Source organism: Eleutherodactylus coqui, chromosome 5 (assembly GCF_035609145.1).
Source record: "Eleutherodactylus coqui strain aEleCoq1 chromosome 5, aEleCoq1.hap1, whole genome shotgun sequence".
In the NCBI taxonomy this organism is placed as follows: Eukaryota; Metazoa; Chordata; class Amphibia; order Anura; family Eleutherodactylidae; genus Eleutherodactylus; species Eleutherodactylus coqui.
This window is the reverse complement of record NC_089841.1, coordinates 91,630,078-91,650,212: the sequence shown is the minus strand read 5'-3', so window position 1 is coordinate 91,650,212 and position 20,135 is coordinate 91,630,078. Positions and strand designations below refer to the sequence as shown.

The 20,135-nt window shown below is 46.7% G+C and overlaps 1 protein-coding gene and 1 non-coding gene across 6 annotated transcripts; both read right to left on the bottom strand.

Annotated features, from left to right (window-relative positions):
* Positions 1-4,228: 4,228 nt before the first annotated feature.
* Positions 4,229-10,264, bottom strand: SDHAF1 (succinate dehydrogenase complex assembly factor 1). 5 transcript variants are annotated; one of them, XM_066602856.1, is made up of 4 exons: positions 10,189-10,264; positions 7,248-7,577; positions 5,338-5,390; positions 4,229-4,722 (listed from the first exon to the last, which is right to left on the bottom strand). In XM_066602856.1, exon 2 carries the CDS (start codon positions 7,563-7,565, stop codon positions 7,299-7,301), a length of 267 nt encoding a protein of 88 aa, XP_066458953.1. In that variant the 5' UTR covers positions 7,566-7,577; positions 10,189-10,264; the 3' UTR covers positions 4,229-4,722; positions 5,338-5,390; positions 7,248-7,298. The 5 variants fall into 5 exon arrangements, with proteins under 5 accessions (XP_066458953.1, XP_066458949.1, XP_066458954.1 ...); XM_066602852.1 differs by lacking the exon at positions 5,338-5,390; XM_066602857.1 differs by lacking the exon at positions 5,338-5,390 and having other exon boundaries at positions 4,229-4,717.
* LOC136630998 (small nucleolar RNA SNORA47) lies at positions 7,866-7,982 on the bottom strand. Its single transcript, XR_010792999.1, has one exon. It is a non-coding gene; the product is annotated as a small nucleolar RNA SNORA47 (small nucleolar RNA).
* Positions 10,265-20,135: the final 9,871 nt, after the last annotated feature.

The window sequence follows — 20,135 nt, the reverse complement described above, 5'->3', positions numbered from 1 at the left end:
TGATAGATCGGACTTTCACGGACACGGCGATACCTATGTATTTTTGGTTTATTTTGATTTTTTTTATTGTAAATGCGGCAAAAGGTTTTTTTTTTTTAACTTATTACTTTTTATTTTTAAAAATTACTAAAACTTTATTGATCTTATTTTTACACTTTCTTTTAGTCCTACTAAAGGACCACAACCAGCGATTCTTTGATCACTCCTGCAGTATGACATAATGCTATAGCATTACGTCATACTGTTTTTTGACAGGCAGTCTATCAAGGCCCCCGGCTGCCATGACACCTGCACAGCTCCCCCGATCTCATTGCGCGGGGGGGGGGGGGCCGTTCGGGGCATTTGAAGGGTTAATAGCCGCGATCGGCTGATTGCGGCTATTGCCCGCGGGTGTCAGCTGTAATAAACAGCTGACGCCCGCGCTGTATGGAGGGAGATAGTGTCCTGCAACAGCAGGACGTAAAAACAGTATTGGGCCGTCACTAAGGAGTTAATGATGCGGCCCTTTTTTTCCCATTTGTATTTTCCTCCCCCCTTTTTAAAAAAACCGTAACTCCTTCCTTTATCTATTGACATAGCTACATGGTACTATTTAATGTACTGAAAAACTTTTTAAAAATTCTAAGTGAAGTGGAAAAACTACAAAACTTCCACCATCTTTTAGTGCATCTTGTTCCTACGGCACACAAACTGCAACAAAAATGACATGATGACTTTGTTCTATGTGCAACTACGATTACTACCATACCAAACATAGTTTTTTGCTGTACTATTTTTTTTCAAAGCTTTTTTTTTTAACATTTTCTGCCGCCATCTTCTCTGCATAATTACTTTATTGTTCCGTCAACCCGGTTGTGCGCGGGCTCATTTTTTGCGGGATGTTCTGTAGTTTGCGTTGGTACCATTTTGGAATACATATCACTTTTTGATCGCTTTTTATTGCGTTCTTTCTTGGAGACAGGGTGACCAAAAAAGCACATTTCTGGCATTTTTTTTTTTTTTTTATTTGACCAAGTTCATCGTGTGGTCTAAAGGCGGTACTTTGATAGATCAGACTTTTACAGACAAACGATACCAAATATGTATTTTTGTTTTATGATTTAAATTCTTTTGTTTTAAATATGGCAAAAAGGTTTTTGTTTAACTTTTTTTTTCCAACAATTAGTAAAACTTTCTCATTTTTACTTTTTTTTTTTTGTAGTCCATCGCTACCCAGAACGAGTGATGCTTTGATTGCTCCTGCAGTATGATGTAATGCCACAGCATTACATCATACTGCGATCGGGCAGGCAGTCTATCAAGCCACCCCACAGGGATGGCTTAATGGACCTCTGTGAAGTCAGCACCCCATCTTTCAAAAAAGTTAATTTTTTCATAAGTTCTGGATGCACCCAAAGAGTTCTAGAGTTCCCAATTAATTTTAAAAATAGTTCTAGCGCATTAAGCAAAAAAAAAAAAAAATCAACAAAATGTATCTCTGAAGAAAGCTCTTAATGCTCGAAGCTCTAGAACCCATATTTACAAAGTTCTCGCTGTTTTAGTAATATCATTTTTGGAAGTTAGCACCCCAGAGATACATTTGTTGATTTTTTTGCTTAATTCGCTAGAACTCTTTTTTAAAATTAATTGGGAACTCTTTGGGGTGCATCCAGAACTTTTGGAAAAAATTAACTTATTTGAAAGATGGGGTGCTGAATTCACAGAGGTGCTTAATGGGCATTTTGCCAAGATAGCCCTGAGGCCTTTCAGAAGGCCCTTGGCTGCCATGACACTCGCACGGCTCTCTGCGATCTCCTCGCAGGGAGCCGTTCCGAGGATTTAAATGCCGCTGTTAGAATTGACAGCGGCATTTCAATTGTTAATAGCTCTGATCGGCCGCTGCTACGAGGTGTCGGAAACAGCCGGCAGCCGTGGTGTATGAAGAGAGGTCGGCCCACTATTTTCCTCCATACATACTCTGACCCCGCAGGATAGAACTGTGTGTTCTATAGCGGGAAGGGGGTAAAATACAGGCCAGAATAGGCAGCACACAGGAGTAAAAAATGCGCTGCATGCGCCCCCACCGGATCCCATTATAGTTAATGGTGTCCATTCACGCAGTGGATTCTGTTCTACTGCTCCCATAACAGCACAGGAAGACAAGGGCCACAGCGCAAACTAAATGAAGCTGAAGTCTCAATGGGAGATCAATCAGTGAGGCTTGAGTGACGGTTTGGTTTCCAGTCCATGTCTTTCGTCTCTGGCACTTTTTATCAGATAATTTATGACCACAAAGATAAAAAATTTTGTTCATAAATTAGCTGGTAAGAAGCAGAAGGGGAAAAAACAAAGGGGAAGCTAAGCAGTCAGTCCAGCCCCACTGTCACATCTCCTATAGACACTAAAGGGACCTTTATGACGGACGATTATTGCCCCCATTCTCACTGGAAACAGCAAAGGTGGGTGATCACCCTGCGTACATGAGGCTGCCACCAGGGCACAGAGAGAAGTAACTCACCTGTCGTAATTGCTTGGTTTTTTAGAAGAACGAAAAAAGCGACTGTCGGCCGTGTAAACAGGAGAAGCTCAATGTTTGGGTGACCCCTGTTTAGTGTGGAGGTGGGTGGCCTGAACGATCCCCAACAGTAACGCACAAGAAAGACTGTTTGGTGCTTGCCCGTGGGACAGGTGTCAGGCATGCTTATGCATTCTGCGAAAAGATACCTTCAGACTGCAACTTCCTGTGTACAGTGATATGTAGGAGCTGCTGAAGACAATTAAACCTTATTGCAAAAATGATCAGAGCAAAACATGCATTTATGGTTTTTTTTTAAAATGCCCTCCGAAAAGGTGTCAGCAGCCCTTAAAGGGGTTGCCCCGAGGCAAAACATCAAAATTTTACATTAGCCCATTCCCCCTGTCACCCCCCCCCCCCCCCCCGGCATAAAATAGCATTTTAAAGCGGTTACTACTCACCGATGTGATGAAAGATGAACTTATAAAATTCTTCTCCCAAGATGGCCGCCGGTCCTTTCCCAGCGATGCACTGCTGTTTTCTCCCATGGTGCACCGCAGGTCTTCTCCCATGGTGCACCATGGGCTCTGTGCGTTCCATTGCCGATTCCAGCCTCCTGATTGGCTGGAATGGGCACACGTGACAGGGCGGAGCTACGTGATGACGCATAGAAGGGGCGGAGCCAGAACGCCGCTCGTGCCCGGACCGTCCAGAAGGGAGAAGACCCTTCTGCGCAAGCGCGTCTAAAAAAGCAAGACGACCCCGAAATTAGACGGAGCCATGGAGACGGGGACGCCAGCAAAGGAGCAGGTAAGTGTATAACTTCTGTATGGCTCATAATTAATGCACAATGTACATTACAAAGTGCATTAATATGGCCATACAGAAGTGTATAACCCCACTTGCTGCCGCGAGACAACCCCTTTAAGCTTCCCGGCTCAGCTAGTGCTGCAGCAAGGGGTCCCAATGATATGTGCATTCCCTCAGCTGCAGCTTGACGCACAACTCTGCATAAACAGATACCGGTCAATCAGCAGTTGGGTGGCGTGTACATATATATCATGCATGTTATATAGCACTGGCCATACGCTGAGAAGTTTCACATGCAAGTACTCAAAAACTACTTCACATTAAGGCTACAGGTATAGCACAACATGTCAATTAACATGAAGATCATTATGTTACACTGTGGCATTACAGATAGATTGTCTGTGTTGCAAAAATCAAAGCTGATTGGCAGCTATGGTGAAAAAGTCATAATGCAAGACATGTCAGTTAGTTGTCAAGAGCCAAATTGCAGCTCTGAACCAGTCACATGACATGTAGCCATAGCCTTACACTATAAAGTGCACCTGAATTTTCAAAACCTGCAACCCAGGTCATCATTGGCAGCTGCTGTTTGCACCCAGTTTGAGCTCCATCAATTCAATTTTCCATGTAGATTTTTGTATTTTTCAGCTGCAGTCAGCTTCCAGGTGTGGGATGTGTCCCAAGCAGCTATTCTATTAGTGGGGTACTGGTTGAGACTTCCCACGCTGTCTTGAATAGCCCTGCTCCAGTCAGATGCAAGGCCCCTCTGGTGCATGTAGTAACTAGCAACGTCCCTGTTACTAGAGAAGCCAAATACCTAACAACAAGCAGTGGATTGCAAAGATTCTGAAAAAGGAGACCCCTATTGGCAGCCAGTTCAAACTTGATTTTCAGTAAAACAAAAGAAAAAACATTTAATTGCAAGTATATTAAAATATTTATTATATACACATAGGTTGTTAAATCAGCATACGTTGTGTGGAAAGTTAGTGTCCATTTAATTGGCAGACCACTAAAATCTGCATGTGTCACTACACTGACAGGATGCCTTTGAAGACCCTGTGTCTGCTCACTTAGCATTACATGCAAGAAAATGAATTCAACGGAATTAGAATTAAAGCTCCATCGCTTTGCAGCCAGATACAGTGGGATCACAGAGCCTTAGTGCATTCATACTAAATGTATCAGTTCAAAGAAAGACCCCACATCACATCCTCAGCCGAGTCTGCTATGTCCTGCTGTATACAGGGATTATTTCCATTATGTTAAAAAACTTCAGCCCATCTCTCTTGAAAAAGAGGCCATTATCCCAAATTCCTTTGCCTATTTTTCGCAGGGGTTGCTCCACCATTCTTACTATCCTGCTCTCGGCATGAGCTTCGGATGGCTGCAGCTTTACTGGCACAGTCACATCTGTCCTAAGGATGAGAAACACAAACCAGTTACAATTTCCATTCAGTTGACGCATCAATTATTTTACATTCGCATCACTTTTATAGCACCAATGCATTCCACTGTACAAAACACATCCAAGTCTTGTCATACAATGTGAAGAACCCAGCGATTACATGTGCCATCAGCACGGGGAGGAATGAATGGAGGCCACAGCACAGTTGTGTCCAAGAAGCTTCCCTTAGTGGTGCGTCATTAACACAAGACGGAAAATCTATATTGTCAGTGCGAAGGTGAAAGTAACTTCCCATCGAAAACGGGAAGTGGGTGAGCACCCGCATTGTTACTGTAGGAGAATATAACCAGTAGGAGGCAGTACAAGGGACCGCTCCACCTTCTCATGTCTCCAGCCCCATCATAACAACATGCACCTTAACCCTTTCAAGACCAGAGATTTAGATTTTTTTTCTTGCTTTTTCACCCTCACCTTCCAACAGCCGTAACTTTTTTTAAATGGCGACATAGCTGTGGGCTTATTTTATGCAGGATGAGGTTTTTTTTTTTTTACTTATCAGTACCATTTAAAAGGAGATTTTGGTACTTAAAAAAGGTTAAATGGCCTTAAGAAATTTTATACTAACCTGGCCCAGCCACTCAGAACCTGGAAGAAGCGCATTGAAAAATACAACTTGTCCTGCAAAAAAACAAGCCCTCCAACAGCTTAATTGATAGATAAATAAAGCGGAGGAACTGGAAAAAAAGGAAAAGGCTGCATCCTTAATGGGTTTAAACAAATGAACATTTTTCTCCCTCCCCTCTAAAAAGTGTTATAAAAGCTACACAATGCATTACATGTATCCAAAAAACGGTAGCGATAAAAACTACAGCTTGTCACACAAAATACAAGCCTTCATACGGCTATCTTCACGGAAAAATAAAAAATTTTTAAAAAGTTACGGCTTTTGGAAAAAGAAATAAAAATCACCCAAAAAATTGCTGCATCCTTAAAGGGGTTGTCCCGCGAAAGCAAGTGGGGTTATACACTTTTGTATGGCCATATTAATGCACTTTGTAATATACATCGTGCATTAAATATGAGCCATACAGAAGTTATTCACTTACCCCCTCCGCTGCTGGCGTCCCCGTCTCCATGGATCACCAGGGGAGAAGGGCCAGCGGTGCACCAGGGGAGAAGGGCCAGCGGTGCACCAGGGGAGAAGGGCCAGCGGAGCACCAGGGGAGAAGGGCCAGCGGTGCACCAGGGGAGAAGGGCCAGCGGAGCACCAGGGGAGAAGGGCCAGCGGTGCACCAGGGGAGAAGGGCCAGCGGAGCACCAGGGGAGAAGGGCCAGCGGTGCACCAGGGGAGAAGGGCCAGCGGTGCACCAGGGGAGAAGGGCCAGCGGTGCACCAGGGGAGAAGGGCCAGCGGTGCACCAGGGGAGAAGGGCCAGCGGTGCACCAGGGGAGAAGGGCCAGCGGTGCACCAGGGGAGAAGGGCCAGCGGTGCACCAGGGGAGAAGGGCCAGCGGTGCACCAGGGGAGAAGGGCCAGCGGTGCACCAGGGGAGAAGGGCCAGCGGTGCACCAGGGGAGAAGGGCCAGCGGTGCACCAGGGGAGAAGGGCCAGCGGTGCACCAGGGGAGAAGGGCCAGCGGTGCACCAGGGGAGAAGGGCCAGCGGTGCACCAGGGGAGAAGGGCCAGCGGTGCACCAGGGGAGAAGGGCCAGCGGTGCACCAGGGGAGAAGGGCCAGCGGTGCACCAGGGGAGAAGGGCCAGCGGTGCACCAGGGGAGAAGGGCCAGCGGTGCACCAGGGGAGAAGGGCCAGCGGTGCACCAGGGGAGAAGGGCCAGCGGTGCACCAGGGGAGAAGGGCCAGCGGTGCACCAGGGGAGAAGGGCCAGCGGTGCACCAGGGGAGAAGGGCCAGCGGTGCACCAGGGGAGAAGGGCCAGCGGAGCACCAGGGGAGAAGGGCCAGCGGAGCACCAGGGGAGAAGGGCCAGCGGAGCACCAGGGGAGAAGGGCCAGCGGTGCACCAGGGGAGAAGAGCCAGCGGTGCACCAGGGGAGAAGAGCCAGCGGTGCACCAGGGGAGAAGAGCCAGCGGTGCACCAGGGGAGAAGAGCCAGCGGTGCACCAGGGGAGAAGAGCCAGCGGTGCACCAGGGGAGAAGAGCCAGCGGTGCACCAGGGGAGAAGAGCCAGCGGTGCACCAGGGGAGAAGAACCAGCGGCCATCTTTAAAAGAAGAAAAGAAGATGCTGCGCGAACGGGGATGCGGGTAAGTGATTTTTTTTTTTTTTTTTAAATAATTAACGGAATTGATTTTAATGGGGCAGAATGCGGGGGTAACTTAAAAAAAAATTTGGATTTCACCGTGGGACAACCCCTTTAAGCAAAGTAGGCTTCTATAGAAGACATGTGCATCTCTGCATGCTATGTATCTGATGGCTGCTGGCCCAATCCAGGACATAAAACACAGAGAAGCGACATAAGGGCCAAGTAATGGAGATACATTGTAAGTGGGAGCCTCCCAGTATACATGATAAGACCCACCAGGTATATGGAGTGTATAGGGGGTACGTCGCAGGAGACCACCGCTTCCACTTATGATCCCGGAGGAGCTTTATCTTCAGAGGATGTCCTGATGAAGGCCCCCAGCTGTTTAGTGTGGACATCCTTCAGCTGGTCCAGCTGCCTCCAGCCGCGCCGCAGGAGATATTCTATGTGCATGACGTCCGTCCGGGGAATTTTGGCATTTTTCTTGAATTCATGCTGGATTCGGGGTACAAAACCCGGTTTGTCCTTTCCGGCCCGTAAAAACTGTTTGTAGAGACTCAGGACCTGTTTCTGGAGCTTGCTGTGCCTGATCATTGTGGCTCATAGCTGTAGGGGCAGAAGGCACAGATCAGTCCGTTGCCATCATCACAACCAATGCAATCTTCACATTACCCGTTCAACGACTGCAAGCAGAGATCTGAAAAACTGCCAGCAAATCACACAAAGGACATTAGAAAATTGCATTTCTTTTCATCTTACAAAGAATGAGCTTCATCTGCGGTGATACAATATTGTGATATCTGGGCCGGACACATGCTATAAGGAATTAACCCATTACTGGGCTGCTGCGCCGTCCTGCAATACTATAGACATGGAGATCCAGTCTGTCACTGCAAAATGCTGAAGTCACTTCCCAGAAGCAGAAGTGGGTGAGCACCCGCATTGTTACTGTAGGAGGATATAACCAGTAGGAGGCAGTACAGGGGACCGCTCCACCTTCTCATGCCTCCAGCAGACACTACTTACCTCCTCGACTTGCACTACAACCCATACTGCGCAGACGGCAAGCTGTAATGTAGAGTGTGAAAAAAAAATCCACAGCGAAAGATTGACCGGTGGTCATACCCCTAGGGCTCACACCCACTTGCGGTTTTTTAACGCGAATGTCAATGGGACTTTCTCATGTAAAAAGCGCATCGCAAGTTTGTGCGTTACGATTTTTGTGCGATGCGTTTTTAACATTAGAAAGGCCCATTGACATTCGCGTTAAATGTCCCCAGGCCCCATTGAAATGAATGGGCGCCATGTACCGCGATTTCACACATAGTCATAAAAAATGGGTCTGTGAGAGTAGCCTTCGGCCTCTCTCACACATGCATGTGGTTTTTTGTTTTTTTTTACAGAATTTGGGCTCATTCAAAGTGGCGAATGCGCACAACACTGCAAGTATCTCGCAGCATCGCAGCCAATTGGCTCTGCCAGCTGAGATCATGTACGGGCTGCGATTGGCACTGCGCGCATCCGCGATTCTGCCGTCATTGACATGCGCAGTGTGAAGTTTTTTTCTTCAAATTCCCGGCCCTGTGCCAGCGGGGCTGATCCATCTTCCTTATTTAAAACACGGAGAAATAGAGCGCGCTGTGGTTTATTTCGTTTTATACAGATGTTCCCTCGCAGCGCCAACGTGGATGTTGCCTGGGAAATACGTGTAATATGCGGTGACAATCCGCCCGTGGGAATAAGCCCTTAAGCGGGTGCTTTTAAGGGCCACCAAAAACACTGCACAAAGCCTCCATTCAGTTCAATGGGGCTTCTCAGATGAGCGGTTTAGTGCAGCGTTTATAACACGCGCTAAAACGAACGCAGTACGTTCTATTTTCGGGTGTTCAGTGTGTTTTTTTTTTTTTTTTAAACGCTGCTTACAATGCCACTCGGAGGCCGACAAAATAGTGGCGTTATCCATTTACTTTGCCCGCGTTTTTACGGCACAAAATACGTAGTAAAAATGCAGACAAACGCTCACAAAAACACTGAAAAATACAGCATTTTTACAAAGGCTCGCAAGAGTGGCCTGAGATCGGCTTCACACGGGCGCAAGTGCATTTGCACGCTTGGCGTTACGGTTCTGCACGTGGTTGTGCGTGTTTTACTGTATTTTTTTTTAAAGCGCAAAAAAAAATAAAAAAAAAGAAGCACACAAACATGTTCTCAAATATTTCACTGCGCAATTATGGTAAATTAGTTAATAGGCACTTTGTTCCGTGTGTGATACGCACACAGACCGCGGGATATTTTTTGGTGCAGACAAAATAGACTTGTGAACGAACCCATTGAAACCAATGGGCCCTATTCACTGCGCGCAATACGCTGCACAAACGTGTTTGCATCACTAAGCCCTTAAGGGCACGTTCGCACGTAACGGAATTTGGCGCTGATTTTCCACAGCGGAAAATATGCCTCAAAATCTGCAGCAAATTCCATTTTAAAAAAAAACAAACATCAAAATCTGTACTGGCGCGGGTTTTGGCGCACATCCGCTGCAGACACCGGCCCTTTGGTTGAACAGATGAAATCTGCTGCGGATCCGCATTGCCATCCGCACCAACGCCACGGATTAGGACGCAGTTTTCGTTACAGTTTTGACGTGGATTTGGGGGACACAATTTCCGCTACGTGAGAACATAAGTGTGTGTTCACGCCCAGTGGATTCCTCTTGCGATTTGGATTTCGAATTTCCACCGACGCAGAAAACACGAGGATCCCAACACGGATATCAGGGTGGAGTCTGTGCACAAAGGCCGCCACGGGGACAAGACCGGCGCACTCAACTGCGGACTCCGTGAAAAATGACTACAACCTCTGTACAAGCCGGCCCTGCGGAGAAGACGACGCGCCGCGAACAACGCAACGGTTACTACGGACATTGAAAGTGAGAAGAACCAATGGCGGCACATAACCGGCGGCCGCGCACAACCCTGCCAGCTGAGAGGCCAATAAGGTCTAATACAAGTTCCTGCTTGACCACAGCTAACTATACTGTGTAGCCCACCTGCCGCCCCCATAATAAGAGCACGTGCAGTCACCTCTTCCCCGGCTGCCCAGCCGCCATATAGTACAGGCGAGCAAGAACAACCTGCGCCCGGCCGCATCGTCTGTACAGGTAGTCACCGAGCAGGAGAACTGCAAGTCTCAGCACTCCCGGCAAGCCGACACTGACCTTCTCCCCGTGCGTCCACGGGCAGCAGCGGAAGTACAGAGAGCCCTCGCCGCACTTCCTTCCGGCGCGGTGGCTACTTTGCTGCCACCTGCTGCCCATACACGGGTACTACACCCACTGGCAGTACGTTGTAGACTAGTAGATACGGACGAGCGAGTGACGCCGCCGCTAGCAGCCGGTTTACCTTCGCTTATGACCGACTGCTCGAAGGCCAATTACACGGCACGATTACCGCTCAAAATACCTGCAAACGAATGAATTTGAGCGATAATCGTTTAGTGTAAATGCACAAAAAATTCGCTCACTTTTCGTTCCCAGGTTCTTAGCACTGACTTTCAGCCAGCATAAAAGCTGTGGCTGCCAGCGTGCCTGTAATACTCTGATCAGCTTCAATGCAAGCCATCTCTTTCACACGAGCGTATATCAGCCGCGTTTACACGGCCGGCCAATAAACGCTGCCCATCCGATGCATTGGTTTACAATGCATCAGTACAGATGGCGTATTCCCAATGTGTAAAAACGTCCAGCCGGCAGAGATGGCGCTACGGTGCACATTCCGGCTGGACGTTTTTATGCTGGCCAGAAAAGATAGTTCTGGAAATATGGCGACCCCCGGGCGACGGTATCGCGGGGCTGCAGTGTATATGTGCCGCAGCCTCGGCCGTCCAAACGGGTGTTAGAATGGGAGTTGCAGCCGCGACTCGGTCACGGCTGCCTCTCGTTCATGTGATTTTTCAGCTGTGCTACGGCCACAGCATGACCAGCCGAAAATTGTCCCCCGCGCCCTGTGTGAATGAAGCCTTACTGTGAATAGAGGCCGGCTGGAGCGATCCTCAGCCGCTCCACCTCCATTCTGGTAGCGATGCTCGTCCCCGTGTAAAAGCCCAGGAAGGACCCGTGGGACGAGCGGTTGGGCATCCGCTGCCGGACACACTGTCCGTGTTACATCGTCGGCTCGCTCCTACGAGAAACCAGTCTTTCACGCTCGCTGTGTTAGTGACTGAGGGGGACTGACTGAACCGTAGTGAACGCGCCAATGATGGTTCTTATACCTGCATAACATGAACCGCGAGCGAACAGTGAAGGACTGGCGCTCATCGCTGACTCACGTTTAGACTGAACAATTATTGTTCACTTTCTTTGTAAATAACGTTTTTTGAACCATTATCTCTAAAAGCCCCCTGAGTGCTCCCTCAGACGGGCGGATGCGGTTTTGCACAACCTATTTGTGCTATGAATGAGGCCTTCTTGTGCGTGTATCGACATGTTTTATTGTACATTTCTAGCACACAGGGAATGTTTCATTTATACGCCGCAGACAAACTTGCCCCGGTTTAAATGTCTATTTAGCCTAAGGAGTCCCAGATGTGCTGTTTTTTTCACAGTATTACGCAGCGTATGTACATCTGTGGGCATTTATGTACACACCCCCCCCCCCCCCCCCTCCACCACCACCACCATAAACTTCTATGGGGATCCATGATGCTTAAATGCACACAAAAATAGAGAAGGTCCTATTTTTTTTTTACACATGAGAGAAATGCGTGCAAGAAAAGCAAATGAGAACGAACCCATTGAAATCAACGGGTTCTATTCTGTGCATATTGTGTGCGCAAATTTTGTCCATGCAAATCTGCCTGTGTTAAGTAGCCCCAAGGGCTCGTGCCCACGGCTGTATGCATAGGACGCCGCAGGGCTCCCGCTGCATCTTGCACATTATAGCCCATACACTCTGCTGGCAGAGACTGCATATGGGCTGAGTATGCCAATGTGCATGCCTGGGTATCACACGTCACGGACATGCGCAGTGTGATTTTTTTTTTTTTCAAAATCCCCGCTTTGTTTGGGGATGCGTATGGAAACGCTTACCGTACCCAATGTATTATGTATTGGCAGCGTTTCCATATGCAAGTTATGGAAGGGCTGCGTAGCATACGCAGAGAAATAAAGCTTGCTGCGATATATTTCTCTTGCGTATCGATATGCAGTGTCCATTACCTCCATTCACCGTGTATCATGCATGTGTGATACGTGGTGAAAATGTTGTTACAGCAGATCTTTACAGGCCAGTTAGTGAGCAAGCAGTAGGGGGCGCTATCCCAGTACACATCTTTAAAGTTAATTTATCATCCAGCTTGAATTTGACCTTCCACAATGATGTGTGTTCTGCTGCCCCCCAATCCAGACCCCAATAATGCCTTTAAAACTCTGTAACCCCCCAAAATTTTGAAAATCAGATAACTCCTGCCTACTGCCGCCCAGGTACTCCAATGCTTGTACCTGCTGTGTTGTGTCCAAAACCAGCTGTGCCCACTGTGTGCTGTACCTACTGCTGTACCAAAACTGGCGCAATTCATGTCCGCGAGCAGGATCACAGATGTTTTAAAAAAAAAAAGGTTCTGTCTTCAGACTTGTACTGCTACAGTTTTGATTTCTACCATTGTGCAGCGATGGCGTCCATGTGGCAGCTGGATCGGCGACCTACGGCACCCCGCACGAGTACACGGAATCTTGTGAACACAACATGCTGCTGTCTTTTGCCACAAAACAAATATATAGATAAGAAATACATGTGAAAAAGTTGTCCCACCGCTCACTAATGAAGCCGTTACGCAGCAGTAGTTTTTGTGTAGCCTCAAAGGGGTTGGATCAAGATTGCAAGTTATCCTCTATCCATAGGATACGGCACAACTTGATAACCGGTGGGGTCTCACTAATAACACCCCCACTGATCTCCAGATCGAGGGTCTTGTGTTCCGCGTTCTCCTCACTGCAGGGTTACTGCGCAAATATGTACAGTAAAGTTTGCAGACACGGACACAAACAAGCCTTGTTCACTGTGCAAATACACTTGCCTCAGATGAGCATTTGCGCAAATACGCTTGCCACAATGCAGCAATATTTGCGTGCGCAGGGCCAGTTCATACGTACGTATGACACTCACTTTCCGTGAAATTGATTGGCTATTAAAGCCCAATGATGTCCAGCTGTTGTCTTTTCCTGCATTTTGCGCAGTGCTTCACTCTTCCCCTTACGTATTTGCGCACCTCCCATAGACTTCTATGGGGAATTGCTGCACAAAACGCAGCAAAATAGAGCAGGACCTATTTCTTCACGCAGGCACAAAATGCACACCCAAATGTGCTTATGAGAACGAACCCATTAAAATCAATGGGTTCTATTCTCTGTGTTTAGCACGTGCAGATTTTGTGAGCATAAAAACATGTGCAAACATGGCCGTGTCGAGAAGCCCCAAGGTTCTACTCCCTGTGTATTGCACATGTAAATTGTAAGAGCACAAAAACGTGCGCCATAATTGATGCCAGTATACTTTAGTCAAATCTATCAGGCCTCCCGACAGCATGCCCCTCCCACTAAGCCCCACCTTCTTTTGGAGAAAGGACAAAGATTCTGTTAGAGTAGAAAAGGTCACTAAGTTTGCCCAGAAAGCGTGCAGCGAAATTTCTGTCTTCCTCACATCAGAAAGCTGGCCTGATAGATTTCCCAATATGTGTACCCCTAGCCTCTTACTGCAGCCCCCAAACAATGTGGTTATGTCACACTGATGGGAAATGCACAGTGGCCACTGATTGGTTGGTAAAGCATGCTGTGCTGTTCCTATGAGGTGCTGGAACGATGCTGCTGAAATGCCAAATAGTAACAGAACGTCATAACAAAATTGTTACAAATGAATAACAAATAACAAAGGGTTTACAGTGACATCCATCTACAATGTAACATCAATGGCAGCTAGTTTCCTGTTCTCCACCAGGGGTCAGTATAGAGGATGGTAGCTGCACAGTATGGGAGTCAGAGCTGAAGCGTTTATCATGTTTTCATTTGTGTGTCGTCCATGTCTGCAATGGACTAGACTCAAAGGGACCTTTCACACGGGACGGACTTATGTCGCAGGATGCAGCTAAATCCGCAGCTGCAGAATTGTACATCAAAAACCGCAGGTCTAGGCAGATTTGGATGCAGAATTGCAGGCAGGTTTGAAGCCATTTTCAATTCTGCATCAAAATCCGCAGGTAGCTTGTGGATTTTGGTGCTGCATTTACTGCAGCTTGCGGAGCATCATGGGACCTATTCCGTCCTGTATGAAAGGCCCCTAACAGCTCACGGACCCCCAGTAGTCGGTGCGCCAATGAACACATCAGCTTTTTCACATGAATAACAGGGCTTAAACAGACGAGTGCATGCGCAAATACGCTCCCCGCTATGGAATGTATTTGTGCATGAACAAGTCAAAAAATAATAATTATTTTGCGCCATTGTGCACGGGTCTAAAAAAAAGCAGGTAGATGGGTCCTGTCTTTTCCCGCTAGTGGATACAAAGCCATTGAAATCAGTGGTTTTGTTACGTCCCTTTTTGCGGGTGTGATTTTATACACCCACAAAATGGGACAAAATCACGGTCACCTATTTAAGGACTAAGCGTGGAGAAAACTCAGCATTCGCTGTTGTGGTGCAGTCTGTGGATGAGACACACTCACCTATTCAATGGGAACGCCATCTGTTTGCTGTTCGTGTTCCATCCATGTGTTTTAAGTCTCCTTCACACGGCCGCCCGCAACTCAGTGTATTTGCGCTGTGAACGGGTATTTTTGCGTGCATATCCTTGTATTTTACTTTGATTTTTGCGCACGCAAGGCATGTTCATTTGCGTGCAGCAGGCAAATACGCCCCGATTTAAATGGATATTTAATATAATGAGGTTTTTTTACAGAATTGCGCTGCTGGTCCCGTTCACATCAGCCATGACTGAAGCGGCTGAACAGCCTAATTAGTCCCCGGTGATACCAATAAACACTGCGAATTCGTGCGGATGGGGTGTGCATTTGTGCACCTCCATAGACTCCTATGGTGCCTTCGGTGCGCAAATATAGAGCATGTGACATATATTTTTTGAACGCACAAAAACGCAGAATGTAAGTGAACCTATTGAAATCAATGGGTCCTATTGTCTGTAAAAAAAGGGGCACAAAGTCACCCGTCTGCAGTAGTCCTGAATATAACACATTATAAGAGCACATTCACACGATCGCATGCGGGTTACAGTCACGGAAATGCGCTGCATATTTACGTGCTTGATATAGTTAATACAGTACATTGATGCGTAAATCTGCACGAAAATAAGGCATGATGAAATTATTTTTACGTGACCAAAATACGCCACAAAAATACGCAAGAGTGAATAAACCCATTGAAATCAGTGAGCTCTATTCGCAGGTATTACACGCGCGAAAATAAAACGTGCGTAAATAAGCGTCGTATATACGCTCGTGGGAATGAGCCCTAAAATGACACCATTTCATGATATCAGTTTCCCCTTCACTGAGAAATGTTGTAAATCAGGAAGAGCTGATGATAATCTTTCAGGAATGGATTCACAGAGCAGTGTGTAGAATGGCAATCCGCTGATATGGCCTGTGGGCACAAGCAGCCATATATAGTATCTGCACTTGACCCGCGTGCAGGACGTGACGTGTTTTATGTAGGAAATAAATTGGTGCAATGCGACAAGTTTACTAAAATAAAACATCATAAGGTCACTTCCATAATAAACACACAGCTATTAGTTATATTAAGTGCTTAACACTTTCTAATACCCGGGAGCTAAGATAAGACCCTCAGCCCACACAGAGATGCTGCCCACAACTAGGAGCGAGCATGCCCTGGCCAGGAGATTACATAGACGGAATTCTGGCATTCAGCTCAAAGAGGGTACAACCAGAGAGATGAAATAGAGAACTAGTGGCAATAAAACTGTGAAGTTTCCCAGAGCAACTCCTCGCATTTCACCGCGCTGGACTGGATAATCGAAAAAGCTATGAATGGTCACTTTGGGGTATGTCTTAATGTTCTCCACGTTCTGCGTACCCATAGCAGATTGTACATTTCACATTTATCCAACTTACTGTAAGAAGCACTGAAACAAAATACATTCTAAGTCATATATGTCTTGAAAATACTGTAGATAGAAGTCCTCTCTGCCATGCAATTTAACCCCTTAAGGAAGTGGGCCTTTCCCCCTCCCCCATTTTTATCCCCCCCCCCCCCCTCCTTTTAAAAAATAGTAGCTCTTTTATTTATCCATCAACGTAGATGTCTGAGGGCTTCTTTTTTGCGGGACGAGTTGTATTTTTCAATGGTACTATTTAAAGGGGTTGTCCCGCGCCGAAACGGGTTTTTGTTTTTTTTCAATCCCCCCCCCCATTCGGCGCGAGACAACCCCGATGCAGGGGTTAAAAAAGAACACCGCATAGCGCTTACCTGAATCCCCGCGCTCCGGTGACTTCTTACTTACCTGCAGAAGATGGCCACCGGGATCTTCTCCCTCCGTGGACCGCAGCTCTTCTGTGCGGTCCATTGCCGATTCCAGCCTCCTGATTGGCTGGAATCGGCACGTGACGGGGCGGAGCTACACGGAGCCCCATTGAGAAGAGAAGAAGACCCGGACTGCACAAGCGCGTCTAATTTGGCCATTAGACGGCGAAAATTAGACGGCAACCATGGAGACGAGGACGCCAGCAACGGAACAGGTAAGTGAATAACTTTTGATAACTTCTGTATGGCTCATAATTAATGCACAATGTACATTACAAAGTGCATTAATATGGCCATACAGAAGTGTATAGACCCACTTGCTGCCGCGGGACAACCCCTTTAATGTGCCAAATAATGTAGCGCAAAACTTTAAAAAAAAATTCTAAGTGGAGTGAAATGGAAAACAATTGAAATTCCGCCATCTTTGGGTGCTACTTGTTTCTTCGGCGTGCATACTGCGACAAAAGTGACAGGGTGAATAATGCATTACTTTGATAGATCAGACTTCTACAGACACAGTGATACCAAAGATGTATTTTGGTTTTATTATTTAGATTCATTTATTGTAAATATGGCAAAAGTTTTTGTTTTTTTTAACTTTTATTACCTTTCATTTTTTTAATAATTAGTAAAACTTTTTAAAACTTATTTTTATTTCTTTTTTTTTTTTAGTCCCCAGAGGGGACAAGAACTTGCGATGCTTTGATCACTCCTGCAATATAATATATAATGCCGTAAGGAGCTACAAGATCAGTTCTGGCATTTCACTACAATGTCGGAGGAATAAAAGCCAGACGGATATAGGGGAACTCAGCTAACAAATAGTAGAGCCCTTTTATCATTCACGTTGGCCCATATAGGGTACAGTATAGTGAATAGTTTTTCCAAATCTCTGAATATAACTACCAAATCAGCAGTGACTCTGAAACACAATGTCTCCAGCGGGTGGAGATGGAGGCATCATGAAATGCTCAATGGACACAGTATCTTATGCAATGGGCAGGGAGACTCGGATCACAGGTACAGTGAGAACGCCCATCGGACAGTGCTGCCCTCATTTGCATATAGTGCATGGCCCAAAAACTGGGCTATATCTGTTGAGTGAAAGCACACTGGAAAATAATAAAGGTACCAATATGCTCTTCATATTATTGGACATCTACCTGCGTATTAAGTTAGTAGCCCAAAAACTGCTGATAGACTTAAAGGGGTTGTCCCGCGAAAGCAAGTGGGTCTATACACTTCTGTATGGCCATATTAATGCACTTTGTAATGTACATTGTGCATTAATTATCAGCCATACAGAAGTTATCAGAAATTATTCACTTACCTGCTCCATTGCTAGCGTCCTCATCTCCATGGTGCCGTCTAATTTTCAGCGTCTAATCGCCGGATTAGACGCGCTTGCGCAGTCCGGTCTTCTTCTTTTCTCAATGGGGCCGCTCGTGCCGGAGAGCGGCTCCGTGTAGCTCCGCCCCGTCACGTGCCGATTCCAGCCAATCAGGAGGCTGGAATCGGCAATGGACCGCACAGAAGCCCTGCGGTCCACCGAGGGAGAAGATCCCGGCGGCCATCTTCACCGGGTAAGTAAGAAGTCACCGGAGCGCGGGGATTCAGGTAAGCGCTGTGCGTTTTTTTTTTAAAGTCCCTGCATCGGGTTTGTCTCGCGCCGAACGGGGGGGCTGTTGAAAAAAAAAAAAACCCGTTTCGGCGCGGGACAACCCCTTTAAAGTACTTTTCTGAAAAAACTGTAGTTACTTCCTGGATTCTAGACTCCCATTTCTTGAAATACTCTTCAAGTGTTGCCAAGCTAATCTTTTAGCAAATAGAGGAGAGCACACAGTGTCTGCTTGTAAAGACTTACTGTATATTAGTTCACAGAGAATTACCGTATATTAGTTCACACTGGTTGTTCCCATTCATTTATCCTACAAAAGTCACTTTTCCCAGCAATATCAGTTGATCACTTGGGAACGGAAGCAGCTTCCATTTGATAAGGGTTTATCATGTTGAGACAACTGCTGTGAAGCAACATGAGCTAAAAATCTATAGTACATAAGTGGTTTTTCAAGAGTAAAGTATTGACAACCTCTCCTTAGGATGGGTCATCAATAGTAGATCGCTGGGGGTCCGCTGCTCAGGATCCTTGCCAGTAAACTGATTGAAGTGACAGTGGCGCTCAGGTGAATGCCATGGTTGCTTAAGTCCATACCATGCACAGCGACCTACATTGTATAGTGGCTGTGCCTGGTAGTGCAGCTCAACCCTTTGTGCTTAAATGGAGGTGAGCTTCTCTCAGGCCATGTGACTGATGAACGTGGCATGACAGGCCTGAGAAGAGGTCGCACCACTCACCCAAGCACCATAGTTCCTTCAGTCATCTTTTTGGTGGGGAGCTCATGTGGCGGATCCCCGCAATCAATAATTGATGGCCTATTCGGGGGACAGGTCATCAATAGTTAAATCCCAGAAACCCTCTGTGAAATACCTCTACTATTGTACTACATGATGCGAGTGCAATCCATTTTTTTCACGTATGTAACCATGGGGACCAAAAAAAAAGGAGAACCAGTGTGAGAATAAGTGCAGTGCCTATACATTTATACGTTTCTTTTTCATGTGCGTGAAAAGCGGAATCACACTTGAAAATTGCAAGTGAATGACAAGAAAAATTGGAGTTTTTTTTAAAGTAAGTTTAAAATCTCCTGGCTCCCGGCTCCTGAAGGATAGCGGCGATCACAAAAAAGTTTAAACAAAGTTAAAATAAAGTTAACTTCACCTCTCCTCATGGATCGGATCCATGAGGGGAGGTGAAAATACTCACCCCCGGTCCTCAGCGGTGTCCCAGTCTTCTGGGACCTGAAGTCCCCGTTCTGCGCATGCGTGCCCGATGTCAATCATCGGGCGCGTGCACAGAGGGGCTCAGGCCCCAGCAATTTTAAAATCCCTCTGCTCCTGGCTGCCATGTGTAGCCAGGAGCAGAGGGATGTCTCTGGGGACTTGATCACTGTTATACAATGGATAACAGTGATCATTTAAAGTAGAAAAAAGGGTAAAAAAGTTTTTTTTAAAGTGTAAAAAAGTTTTTTTAAAAGTTTGAAAAAGTTAAAAAAAAAAGTTAAAGCTTACGTTTCATCTCCCCTCATGGATCATATTGGTGAGGGAGGATGAAATTATGTACCTAAGGCCCCCGGATTTATCTGTGGACCTTACCCCAACTTCTGCGCACGCGCCCGTCGCCAAAGCGGTAGACTCATGTGCAAAAGCCGTGGATTGCCAGGGTAAGTTAAAATCTCCCTGCTCTTGGCTACAAAACTTAGCCAAGAGCCTGGAGATTTCACGGGGAGCCGCGGTGAGTGGTTCTTGGTCACGTGTTCGCCGCTATCCAATGGATAATGGCGATCACGTAAAAGTAAAAAAAAAGTTGGTTTCATCTCCCCTCACCAATGCGATCGGTGAGAGGAGATGAAACGTTTTACCGGAGGCCTTCATATTTGAACCCCGACGGGTTCCTCCTCTATGGACCTTCCTGACATTCTGCGCATGCGACCGCCGGCAAAATGCTGGACACATGCGCAGCAGGCAGGGAGCCCAGGAAACCTAAAGTCTCCTTGCTC

What these genes read in the sequence shown, in the direction of transcription:
- SDHAF1 (XM_066602856.1), bottom strand. Translation starts at nt 7,565, where the DNA reads ATGATCAGGCACAGCAAGCTCCAGAAACAGGTCCTGAGTCTCTACAAA.